The sequence below is a fragment of the Tinamus guttatus genome, unplaced genomic scaffold, assembly GCF_059628265.1.
Source record: "Tinamus guttatus ecotype Peru unplaced genomic scaffold, ASM5962826v1 Tinamus_guttatus_pri_ptg000149l, whole genome shotgun sequence".
NCBI classification, from domain to species: Eukaryota; Metazoa; Chordata; class Aves; order Tinamiformes; family Tinamidae; genus Tinamus; species Tinamus guttatus.
In genome coordinates this window covers 1,288,795-1,302,281 of record NW_028288683.1, presented here as the reverse complement: position 1 = coordinate 1,302,281, position 13,487 = coordinate 1,288,795, and the positions used below count along the sequence as shown (strand labels likewise).

The 13,487-nt window shown below is 38.9% G+C and overlaps 1 protein-coding gene across 1 annotated transcript in view; it reads left to right on the top strand.

The window, feature by feature from the left end:
• VCAN (versican) overlaps positions 1 to 13,487 on the top strand; it is a 105,098-nt gene that overhangs the window by 10,982 nt on the left and 80,629 nt on the right. Inside the window, exon 3 of the mRNA XM_088522107.1 lies at positions 6,042 to 6,404. Within this exon, the coding sequence (XP_088378233.1) occupies positions 6,042 to 6,404 (363 nt within the window). The remainder of the gene's footprint in view (positions 1 to 6,041; positions 6,405 to 13,487) is intronic.

The following is a 13,487-nucleotide window of genomic DNA, read 5'->3' as shown; positions in this document are numbered from 1 at the left end:
ACACAGATTCCCACATGTCCATTCCCCAGATGGGTTGGGTAACTCCACATGTTTTTAAACAGGTGCTGCATAGCAATATTGCTTTCCCAAAGCTTTCAGGTAAAATCATTCTGAAAATTTGAAAACCTTCCCTCAAGAGGAAGGAAAAAATGGAAAATTTGTCAAAATTTACACAGGTATTTAGAAATTAAAAGTTGAGCTTCGAGCTGTCATTTTATTCTGGGGAAAAATGCTGTGCTGGAAACTTTGTAAGCATCTGTAGTATATGGTGACTAACCTATTTCCTGTCAGTCACTGCTCTGGTGTCTAATCATCTGTCGTTCAACCTAAACCTGGCATTATTATAGCTGCTTAGTTTATTCAACAGCTTAATATAACATCTTCCCAAGCAACTTTTTTTTTTTTTTTCCCCAAGCTCCCCAAAAGATTTTATTTGGATATTTCATTTGAGTCCTGTCTCCCTCAACCTGCGTCAACACACTTTATTTTTTTTTCTTTTGAGTGCAAATCCTGGAATCCAAGAGTTTAATAATAGGTGTAAGAAAACTTTAGCTTTACTTAGAGTTTATAAGGGGTAACTGTAGCAGAGGGCAAACCCTGTCCACGGGAGCTTCAGCCTCGCATTCTGGAGGAGGCAAGGAGTGATGCCTGTGGCCTGGCTTTTGGGAGCAAGAGCAGATGCATTCACTGTCTTTGTTTCTACTCATCTTTGAGAGCAGTTGCGTTCATAAATACCTAACATATTTGCATGGTATACTCATTAGATTTTATACAGCAGTGTAAGAATTTTTTTGTTTGAATGCAAATTGAGAATGCTTTTGTATGGGTTCTTTAAGACCTTAAAGAGAGGAGAGAGGTATGTCATGAGGGCAGTAGGAAGTCCAGCATAAGCCTCTTGGGTCACAGGAGCACTGCTTTGCAGGACCTGCAATGTTTGCTTTGCTGTACGTGAAGGATTAATGACAGAAGTTAATGAAGAAGTTTTACACCTACTGCTAGCTTGACAGTTATGCACTTTTAACTACCTAGTGTTAGGATATTGTAGTTTATAAGATAGCCTTGGTGATTGTGCTAAATATTGGCATTTACTTTTTAAGTATCTATTTGTCATTCCATGAAAGCCCTGTAATCCACAAAAGAACAGAAATTTCCTAAATTGCACTTTATTGTCTATTTCCAAGTAGATACACAGCAGGTTATCTTATGTTGCATATGTATGCATGCATAAAATACATGTATGCATGTATATGATTTTTGCATATATATTTGTGTGTACACATGTTAGTGAATTCTGCAGCTGGGACTGCTACTTGCCTGGCTGCCTGTGATTTACTTGAAGAGTCTGAAGGTAATTTATTCTTCATTACTTTAGACTTTCTTCAGTTACTCTGCTTGCTCAGACAAATCTCCTGGTAAAGAGCTTGGTGAGGGTTTTTTGTTGGGTGTCAGTCTATTATCTCCACTGTCAAAGTCCTATGCAAGTTTGTGCAAGCAATGCATTCATTTTAATTATTTTCTCACCAAAAGATTTAGGGTTAATGGATAGACTTCTGAAGTTCAATTTTAACAGTCAGATTTACAGAACACACAAGTTCATTGATCCTTTCTATGGCTACTGGGCCTGTTTAGCCTGGAGAAGAGAAGGCCAAGCGGAGATTTGATCAACATGGTCACGTACCTGAGAGGTGATTGTAAGGAGCATGGGGCCAGGCTCTTCTCCATGGCGGCTGGTGGCAGGATGAGGGGCAACGGGTGTAAGTTGAAACGTGGGAATTTCCACTTCCATATGAGGAAGAACTTCTTTCCTGTGAGGGTGACAGAGCCCTGGAACAGGCTGCCCAGAGAGGCTCTGGAGTCTCCTTCTCTGGAGATCTTCAAAACCCTCCTGGATGCCACCCCATGCCACATGCTCTAGGTGTCCCTGTTTGTGCAGGGAGGTTGGACTAGATGAACTCTAGAGGTCCCTTTCAACCTTAACCACTCTGACCGTTAGATCTATAGCATGTATGTAGGTAGGCTGTTGATGAACTCAAAGGGGAGGTTTAAATGTCCTTGTCTTGCAAACTGGGCTTAAAAATAGAATCTTTTACTCTTTAAACTGTGTTTTTGGCTACTTATTTAATAACAGCATTCTGTTTGATTAAGATTAATTTTGTAGAAAAGTTGTTCTTCTAAACACTGTCACCTCCTATAAGGTGGAATCTTTTCTTTTGGATTCAGACTTCATTTGTTACAAAACTGGTGTTGTGGTTAGTGTAAAGCAACACTTCAAAGTTCTGTAATCTTTTTCTTTACAATTTATATGTGCATATGTATACAAAAAGAATACCAGGGAAAGAGACTCTCTTTTCAAGCAAGAAGTAGGTTTATAGTTTGTGTCCAACTTCTGAAGAAAGCCATCAAAGCCATACTTCGTTGCTAAGATGAGCTGACTTTAGAACCCAAAAGATAGGCTGGAAGAACCTAAGGCAGTTTGGTTAACAACGAGGGAGGAAAAAAAAATCTCTTTTAACTCCTCTCTAAAAATAAATCACAAAGTCTCTTTATTCAAGGTGGGTAGCAGAAGCCATGTCAAAGAAATCCAGGAGATTTATGGATGCAGATTTATAGCTTATCAAGTTACTGCCTTTAAGAATGTCCCTTTAATTAATAATGCAACCCAAACCAAAACCCAAAGCATTTGATTAGGTCATCTGGTAAGGAATGGCTCCAGGATCTTGGGCCATAAGATGGGAAAAGGCTTGTGATTTTTGACTATACCTGAAACCTACCTTGCCTTTGTGCATACATTGGCAAGTATCACATGCCGTCAGTCCTTCTTCAGTCCCATGCACCATGAGCCTCCCTACAATAAACTGGTAAAAATACAAACCTTAGCCTTAGATTTGGGGAAGTTGTATGGAAGTCCTACAGTCACTTATGCATTACACTCCTGGTTTTTATTAGGATCTCACATGGGGAAAGTTTTCATTCTGCCTTCTGTCATTACTCATCCTGAGTACTTGACGTTATTTAATGTTTAAAAATGAAAGATACAAACAAACAAAAAAACTACTGAGCCACAATACAACCCTGCCATAATTTGACTGTGTGCTACTCTGGACACAGCCCTGCAGCCTCATCTCATACCACTCTCATTGACTTTTCCAGGATGTGCAGCAGGGGTCCAAGTGATTTGTACTTGGCTGTGTATTTTCTCTTTTCATTGCCCGGGTATTTTCCCTAATGAATTAATCTTGCTTAACAACCGCATGTACTATATAGCAAAAGGAAAAATGACTATATTCATCATATTAATCACCAAACATGTTAGTCACTTCAGAACTGTTCCCATCTTTTTCTTTTTTTTTTTTTTGAAGTCCATGATTTTATTGATATTTTAGGTCATACGTGGCCCATGGGATAAAAGAGCATTCAACAGTAGGGAATTTCCATCCTAATGAATTAGCAAATATCTTCCCGTCTCAGCTTGTGTTCAGATTTACAGAGTTACAGAACGTTTTCTTACTTGATGGCTTGCTTGTATTTTGCTAGCCACACACTGTTTAAGGAATTTATACCATACCATGGTGAAAAACAGACCTAGTATGGAGCATGAGCAAGATGAAATGTAAAAGGAACAGAAGTAATTAATAGGATTTGATTAATGAAATGGATTAGTTAATAGGAGAGGATTAAGAGAGTGATGTTTTCTGCATTGGTCAGTAAACTCAGCTTGGGTAGTCAGCTTGGACTACTGCAAGAAGTCCTGTTTTTTGAGACAACGCAGGAACATTTAATCCAACACTTTAGTTCATGTGTTTTGTTTTTCCTCCTCTCTACTGTTCTGTCTCCTGCAAGTCAAAACAAAGAGTGCTTTTATAGAAGTGCTTTATAAGACTTCTGCAGTTAGACAGATGTATTTGTAGCTGCATGGTCTTCCTATTCTGGGATCTAGCCCAATTTATGATAGATCTAGTTTGCATATCATGATGAGTTGTGTTTGCTGCCAAAAGCTTTCAGTCTACTGAATGTGAAGATACAGATTTTAAAGGGAGAAAATTTCCTTAGGGGTCAGTACTGATAGTCCAGATCACTTGCAACAAAAAAGAGATCTATAAAAGCTATTAAAATTCTTTCAGTCAGGATAATTAAGAGAAGGTCATTTTTCATTTAAGAAGTTCCCGGTATGTATTTAAATGACAAGAGATCATAATAAATACTAAACATTTGGAGACTGATTTTAATCTCCCACCTGTGCAATTTGGCAGTCATTCTATCACAACTGACAGGATTTGGTCTTAAGTCTTTCCTTAGTTCTACCGCACTGTTATTTGCTAAAGTTACAAGAAGTTAAATGTGATATAAGAATGAGTTGGGTTTCCTACTGGTAAAGCCAGTCCTTCCTAGTTTATGGCAATCAGTTGGCTCTAGGGAGGCAATTTTGTATTTCATTGCTAGTAATAGCCATAACTTTTTTTTAAAAAAAGTATATGCAAACAAAAATTTTGAGCTAGTCTTTAGAAATTTCTACTGGCTTGTCTGTAAGCCTTGGGAATTCTCCAATGTACAGTTCTTGTACCGGACCTGCTTTTTTTAGTCTTTCCTATTTTGCAAATAGATTCTTGCTAGACTTGAGTTAGGTATGAATGGAAAGACCATGAGCACTTCTGTTCCAAATTGTGATTTTTCTCAGTGGTCAGTTCAATTACTCCATTTTTCTAGTAAGTAGTTTTAACTAATATATCAAAATGTTTGGATATCAAGATGATTATTCTATTGAATCATTTTAAGATAATACTGCTAATACCTTTTTTGCTGTGTAAAGGTCCATATCTCTGATAAAAGTAAATAACAAGTATTTTTTCCCTGTTTTTCTTCCTCATTCTTTTCTTTCAAAATCTGCATTGTACATGCAGAGATAATGTTTTTGATGGTAGATAATATTTCATGCATCATTGTGCCTAGTACTTGTTTGAAGTCCCAAACTTTATGAATCTTAGATGACTTGAAAGTGATAATCAGCATTTTCAGCCTTTCTAAACTGTTTGAGTGCAGGACAATGAAAGAAGATATGTATGCATGTGTATATAAATACACAGATATATGTTACTGTACTATACCTAATGAAGCTTAAAAGCTGGTGTATAATAGTATCTAACAGAAATCCTCTTCTCAGACATTTGCTGTGTGGAGGTTGGATGAACAGTAGTTAGCTTTTTCCTCAGGAGAATGTCAGATGAAAGTATTTTAAAGTGTTTGCAGCTGGTGATGTCATAAAATTGATAAAGGTCCTATCATGTCAAGTTTGAATCAAGCAGGGGCTTTCTGTGCACTTTACTTCCATTTTTGCTTTAACATCATAAAATACCTTATTTCTGTAACATATTAAAGGCTCTGCGTCTGCAAGGAAAAAAAAATAAAAGAATGACTGGTTAGAATCTGTCTGGAGAGACTTTTGTTTCAGTACCTATGCAATAAAAACAGTTAACCCTTTAAAGATTAATGGAGCAGTGTAATGAAACCTATGCGAAGTCATAGGCTATATTTTACCCTTAGGATGTGAATGCCTAAAGAAGTTCCTGTAAGAGCATGAACGTATAGCTTATCAGTAGCTCTGCTATGTGCATGCTGCCGGAGAGCAGTAACTCGCCCTCTTTTATTGAGCTGAAACTGCCTTTACTCCTATGAAGTAACAAAGCGTAGCTCTTACAATCCATCTGGCAGCTGAAAAATTCAAAATGGTTTGCATAACTACAATAACTACGTATAACAAATGGAGAAAAAAGGTCGTCATGTATTGAATTGATTAGCCTAGCCAGGAGAGTGGTGGAGGCAAGCCCAGGGCCTTTGGGCTTAATGAACGGCTCAAGTTTTTGGAGCGGTATTTTTTTGTTTGTTGTTTTGTAGTGATCATTTTGGGTATGAACCACCTAAGGATCATGAGACTCCGGTCTTCCATGACTGTGAATCCTTAAATAACACTGTAATTCATATATTTTCTAGTTTTCTGGTGCTCTAATGTGACTTCTTTCTCTTCTCTCCCCCTCCTTTTCTTCTAGTCAAAGCAGCCCAGGTAAAGGGATCCCTCTCGGAAACTTCAATCCTTCCATGCTTCTTTTCAACTACACCCACTATTGCCTCCAGCTACGCGCCTGAATATCTTCGAATCAAATGGTCAAAGGTTGAACTGGATAAAAATGGAAAAGATGCAAGAGAAACCACAGTCCTGGTTGCCCAAAATGGAAACATCAAAATAGGTCAAAACTACAAAGACAGAGTGTCTGTTCCGACCCATTCAGAGGAGACGGGCGATGCTTCACTGACTTTCTCTAAGCTGCGCGCCAGCGATGCAGGCGTGTACCGCTGCGATGTCATGTACGGGGTTGAGGACACACAAGGCATTGTATCATTGGCTGTGGATGGTAAGGATTTCCTTATTTATTATCAGCAGCGATCGCACTAAAAAGTAGGAATTGTGATACAACTAGAGGACAGTTTAAGCAGTGTCTTTAGCAAATTGTTCTTCTTAAATTGTTGACTCTTCCAGTTCTCTTCTTTTCCTTTGTTTATTCTCAGGAATCTTTTTCAGTCTATAGTTCCCCATTTCACCATTTGTCATATTTTTGAAGTTACTCCTAATGATATTTGTTTGTTCCTGAAGTAGTTTGATATTTTGCTCATATTCTTTGCAAGATGAGCTCCTGCTTTTACAGTCTTTTTTTTTTTTAGGATAAATCTCTGTTCTCCAACACCAACTCTTTTGAGCCGTGGTGCACCGTATAATAATATATGTCTCAAAATTACTTTACAAGTGTCTTTACAAGAAGATAAACTCGGCAAGCAGAAACAATTTCATTTTTATGTAGGATGAGAAAAAGCAATTGTCTTGCCACTGGAGCTCTAGTTGGCCTTGCTTGCCACTGGCTGTGCAAAAAATAATGCAGACTATACTGGGAATCACTGTGGTATGAACATCAGTCGCAAAGGAGGAATTTCCTTTGACATGATAAGAAAGACTGGGCAATTAGGAGTTTTGCTTTTCTAACAGAAAAGCAAAAAAGAAGATAACTGCTAATCTTCTCATTCATGGAAGATCCAGAGCTGAGGCTTGGCTTTTGAGTACTCAAGGAAATAGCATCCAAAACTTTGAGGAGAAGTGTAACGATATGTAACAAACAGGACCTTAAAAAGTGCATAAGTGCCGAAAGAAGCACCTGATCTCTATGTGCTTTAGCTCTAGGAGCATACTTAAACAGCACAGTGAGTACAGGGTGAGAGAGACTGCTGCAGGGCGTGTGTGTGTGTGTGTACTGGAGCAGGCTATACTTGCATGAACATTAGCTTGGACTCTTTGCTTAGCACTCCTTTTACATTTAGGTGTTTTTCTGAAGGTTTCGTGAGTATTTATTCCAAGGACTGAATCCCAAAGCAAACATTAATATTGACTGCTGGAAATCATGGCTTTGGCTAAGATTTTTCATAGGCTTAATACTTCATTGTTCTTCCAATATGCTTAATGCAACTTTAGCAGTTGTTTGGCAATGATTCAATGAAAGGTTTTAGAGGTGTGGTCTTAATTTGGAAATACAATAAATCAGTATAGCTATTAGTGTCTGTATAACTTCACAGGCTGTGTACTCTGATTGGCAAAGGCAGAAGAAATGCTGGTTTGAACATTATTTTTCAGTAGCTAATGTACCTAGCATTCCTTATTCCTTTTAAATTGCTCCCTTGACTATATATCTATATCCAGAAGCAGCAGACATTTACTGCAATAGAATGTCTGATTTATACCATTACTTCAGCTTGTATAGCTGGTGCTGCTGCAAAACACTGTGTGACATGCAGAGTTCAGATTTTCTTTTTTTTTTAATTTAGAAAGTTTCACACAGCTTTCTGCCAGTGCTGTTAGTGATTGCTCTAATGTCAGAATTTGGGAAAGGGAAAAGACTAGATCTTGATCTAAGTGGAAAATAGCATTATTAAATTCTCAATTGTTCCCTCAGTATTTTACCTTTTCTATTAAGTAAATAAATGACATTTATCAGGCTTGAGGGGCAACAATTTTATTCCATTAGATTGCTGCCTTGTCTGTAATTTGAGCTTTTATTTACAAAAAAAAAAAAAAAAAAGTCCCAAATAAAATTAGTTTTCAACGTATTGTCTTTTTGAGACTTCAGCCTAAAGCAGTAACAACTGCCTAAGGAGAAATACAATCTTTGGTGCTTATTCTGTTCTTGTTCTTCATTGACTGTCATTGCCATGGTACTGGAGAATGTTTTTTTCAGAGCGAAGGTGTTAACTGCAAAGCTGGCAGCTAAGACCATTCAGCACTGTGTTTTGGTCAGCTCTTCTAAGCTAAGTGCAACTGATAGGAGTGCTTGTGAAGGAACCCTAGGAAGACCTGGCAAGAGCATTACCAGTTTTGCTAATGCAACAGATCAGAAACATGGTTTCATTACTCCAGTATAACAAGTGCCAAGTTTTAGATGAAGTGTAGTAGCTGAACATGTGCAAACTTTAAGCTCCTAACAAATGAAGAGAAAAATGCATTCTTGAAGCATGCTTTCTGTGAGGACTGAATGGGCATGTTTTAACCTTTTGAAGTGGATTTTAAGTGGTTATTGTGGGTCAACTGATGCTGCAGTAACTCGATGGTTGTCCTGAGCCTAAAGCAAAGCAGAATCCTTTTATTTAAGGTAGGAAGCTTTTGCCAAATTCCCCTGCTTGAGGGTAATTTGGATGTAGAAGGAAATTTTGCTGATATTTCAGAAAGCAATGTACTACTTCCTTGCTCAGAATGAGTATTATATCTTTCAGAGAAGATTTTGTAAAGGACTTTGAGATCCTTCTGGTAAAAGGAAGTATGCATGTGGTCAAAATCACTGTAACCATTATTTGCTGCTGTTTTTTTTTTTAAGTTTGCTGCTGTTTCCAAGTTGAGCTTTACAGGGTGAATAACTGATATTAGATATTGAGAATAAATAGTGAAACACTTAAGGGATGATTTGTTCAAGCATCCTTGTCGTCTTTCTGTATTGCATATTTCTACTAAGTCCTTTTTGACAAATGAAAATCTATATAAAAAGCAGTCAGCTCTTTGAGATTTTTGGGAACTTCACTATAATTCTGAGCTTTTTCTCTTTGCTTTAGTTATGTATACAGTTTATTCCTGATATACAGGTGGCCAGCAGCTGCTTACATTAGTTCTGTCTGTTAGGTGTTAGCATGCATCGTTAAGATGTTGTGGTTTAACATGTCACCTGGGCAGTGCTTATGAGTGCATTATTAGCCCATGATGGATGTGAATTAGTTTAGCTTTTAGTTTTAAAGTTGATCCCTCTTAAGGTTATGTCTGAACACTGGGGTTATGAGAGCTGATGTGGGGCTGGGCTAACTCAGTCTTGTACCCTGCCCTGAGGATCTGATCCAAGGGAGGTCTCCTGTGTAGGACTACAAGGACATCACGAGTCACATGAGTTAGTTGCTTTGTTTTTTGCTCTGGGTTATCTGCCTTCGTAGGTCTGCCTTCCTCCCAAATCGAGTGGGAAGATGGTCCAGTAGCGACAGTAATCAGGCATTTTGTACAGTTCGCCGCAGATCAGTGAGGTTAATTGAGCTGTACCTGCCATGCAGATTATCGTGTTTATTTGGCAGCTGGTGCAGGTGTAGCGGAGAAATGTGCTACACTTAATTTTAGTCCACACAGAAAGTTTCAGGGTGGCCAGATGTCCTTGCTAGTTAGCTGTGACCACAGGATTGTCCCTGAGGCAGGGAATGAGCCAGTGCTGACGGGTCTATGCTTGCTGCAGAAGGGTGTTTTCATCTCACAGGGCATCTCCTTTCCTGTTACTAATTGTGAGGAATACTTTCCATATACCCTGGTTGCAGTTAGAATTCTAATTCCTCAGGCAGAAAAATTTTATGCTCAAGTAAAGCTAATAGTCTTACAGCATTATATGCTTGGACCTCTTAGAAAAAGTGGAATATGCAAAATGTCATTCATATGTATTTTTTCTTTTGAGGTGTTATCTTATCTGTCTTCTCTATGCTTTGTTCTATTTGACATCTTCCCCTTTTCTCAGGAACTACCCTTTCTTTGCCAGCTGTTGTAATTTTATCTTTCTACAGCATTTTCAGTTTTAATTCTGGACCCTTCTATTATCACTTTTATTAAATCCACGGCTCAAACCATCTTTCAGTAGGAAACCTCAGTCTCTTGATTTTTGAATGCTTGGAGTTATTTTTTCTTCAGTCTTAATTGTTTTCTTCGCACTATTACCTAAAAACATCAAGCCATGCCAGAGCCCTCAGATCTCTAAGCAGGATGGCTTTCCCTTCTCTTTAGCTACCAGTGGTGGAGGCAAATGTATATGCCTCTTCCTTCCCATTTCATGGGGCTTTCCCTTTTTGCAGGTCTTTGGATTTTTGCCTTTGCGCCAGTAGAGGCATAGGGATACCACAGAGAGGTTGGCTACCAGCAGGTGATGCCTTCTGAAGGGCATCTCTGAGTATTCAGCTGCCTGCTAATAGTTCACCGAATGCAATTTCATGATGTTGAACTTTGACGTATGACTCCAGTTTTGAAATTAAGAGCTAAAACCAGGTTGGGATTTATTTTAACTCCAACTATTAAAAAACGAGACGGGGGAGAGGCGGAACAATCCAACTAATCTGTTCAACTTGTAGGCTGTTGCCCCAGTCAACTCCTCTTTGGTGAGCGTCTTGGGTGAGCTCAACTCCAGCAGTCTATATCCCCCTCCCTTGATTAGAGACTTAGAGGACTAACTTATCTTAGTAGTCTAAGCTAAAACTTCAGTTTGCTACAACTTTACTAGGCAAGCAAACCTAGGTGAACTGACTCCCCCAAAGATTTTAGAAGGAAGCACTGCTATATCTCTCTGTGTCCCTGTTTGTTTTCTCATGATAGATATAATAAAACTGACTTTTATAGAATAGTTTTAAGGCTCCTTAGCAAAAATCTGACCTAAGAGTGCCGAGTAGCAGCTCTCTTCATTCTGGAACATGATTGGATATTTAGCGAGTTTCTCGTTTTGTGTTCTGCTATGGTGTTGGGCAGTAAAAAGATAACATCTGCCCATGTCTAATCCAAAAGAAAAATCTGAGTAAATCACTTATTTGAGAGGATTTTTGATAACTGTCCTGAAAATGCCTGCAGATTAGTGCTATCTTTTTCTCACTGATATCTTGTGAGACTGCTTCTTTCGTAGGCCTGTTGTTTTTATGCGATTTTGCTGTAATTCTGAGAGACTTTGTAGAAATCAGGTAAAAAAAGAGAAAGCCATTAAGGAAAATCCTAGGTTTACAATACTGATTTAGTTAAGGGGAAGAAGCAGCAATTAGAGAAGCAGACTTAGATGGTAATTCACATTTTCATTTTTATGCAAACTCTTTTTTCTTGCAGGCATTATAATGATAATAAATGGGAATTGTTTTCTATGTGGGAACAGTGCTGCTCAATTGTCTTCTTAGCTCTGAGAGATTGTGTGTTGACGACCTAATTGATTTATTCTCTAAAGCCAGAATTCTCCTTCATTATCTCTTAAGTATGGCATTTGAAGAGATGTTTTTTTATTTAATCGCTCAGAATTATGTCATGCACCCTTATCAGTTCTTCATTGCTAACTAATTTAAAAAAGACTGCTACATCTTTAGAATTGTGTTTTCTGCCTTGAATTACTTATCTAAGGAGGTTCCAGCTTCCGCAGCTGAGACGGGAAGAGCACAATGACTAACTGCTATCAAGTGGAAGGAGAGATGAGTTTATTTCTGGTCAAAAAAAGACCCAGGGTTTATGCACAGTGCACCTCAGGGGAAGGGAAGTAAAAACACCCCAAGAAAGCTGCTCTCCACTTCCTGCAGGGACTGGCAAAATGGCTGCTAATGTGCAGCCTGGTGGGGTTTTGTGCCAGCCTGGAGGACTTGGAAACAAAATGCTCCGGGAGCTGCATCAGCCTCATGGCATTGGTTCTTCTGCAAGCAGCTGAGGAGGGCAGTTGCTGTACATGGCATGATTTTTCTATTTTTAATTGATCAGCACTGGCTTAGCCTCTGTGGGTAGTTGCACAAGTAGAAGCAAGGAGGTCTTCCACTCGGGAGAATCTGCCCCGTGAAAAGGTTAGGTAGAGTACAGCATTAATTGCTTATCCCCTCTGGACCAGCTTGTTCAGAGCAGTTTGTGTACCCATGCACGCAGCTGTGTTATTCTGTGCAGCTCAAACACCCCAAACTCTGTGCAGAGAAACAAAGTTAGAGTCAGTTCTAACTGTTCCTACCTCTGGAGAGCAGGAAGCCCTCATGGGTGCATGGGAGCAAAGCAGTTGCTCTGCACTTTGTCTGCATGCTGAGAAGCTCCCCAAGGTGTTTGTTGGTGGAGCTCCCACTGATGCAATGCAGCCTCTGCTCCTCAGGTGCCAGAGCCTAGGACAGGGGTTAGAAGATGGGTGCAAAACCTCGAATGAGGAACACAAATGAATTATTCATACAGGAAGCTGAAAATGCTGCCATATTCCTTCCTTTCATGCAGTGGCCTGTTCTATAGCCTCTATTTTGGTGTTCATTTGTGATGTAAATTGTTTTCTGCATTAAAAGCAGGGAGGATCATCAAATTTATGTAGAATTTGATTAGCTTTGGAAATAACATGGGGGATCTTTGAGAGGCCTGTCCCTCCCAGACTATCATTTGAACCTAAAAATTAACAGATTTGCAGCCTCTGTCATCATAATCTTAGTCTTTTCTCTTGGGTTGCTATTTGAAAAGCCCAATTAGATATTCTTTGCTGGATCAGACGGCTTGCCAGATTCGGCTTTCATGTGGCTCTGAGACTATATGTTGCAGCAATATGGGTTCACTAGTGATAGTGAATAGCAATTTATTGGCCACAGTAAAGTATGCACTGTCTTATGTGAGCCTCCCTCTAGTAATTCCTAGCAAGGAATTACTGCAGCGTGACAACCTAGCAAATTAGAAGGCAATGGTGGAACCCAAATGTGAAACCTCTGGACTAGTCTCTTGCGCATGTAAGTTCAGTTTCTTAGAAGTGAAATACTTTACATTTTTCTCTCATTAATGTAACACACAGATAACTGACTAAAAGACATGCTCTCCCAGACAAAATTCTGTCATTTGGGCAGTGAATCTTGAATACCTCAAATTACTTTCTTATGAGTGCTCTTTCTTGCTCAAAAGTAGTCACTGCTACTCCTTCCTGTAATTATACTTAGCTGTTTAGCCAGATGTCCAGCAACTATGTTATGCTGCTCTAGTCTGTTTTCCAGTTGCTTTATTTGTTGTTGGACAACTTTTTTTTCTTGCCTTTTCTTGCAGAAAGCAAATAGACAAAGGGGAAAAAATCCTTTACAAATGTTTTAAAGTGCAAAAACTTGGACAATGGATTTTGCCCCTCTCTCTGTGTCTAACTGAAACAATGAAAGTCCTGCGCTTTAATCTCCTTAGCCCCAGGGGCTCTTCTAATTATTGCAGC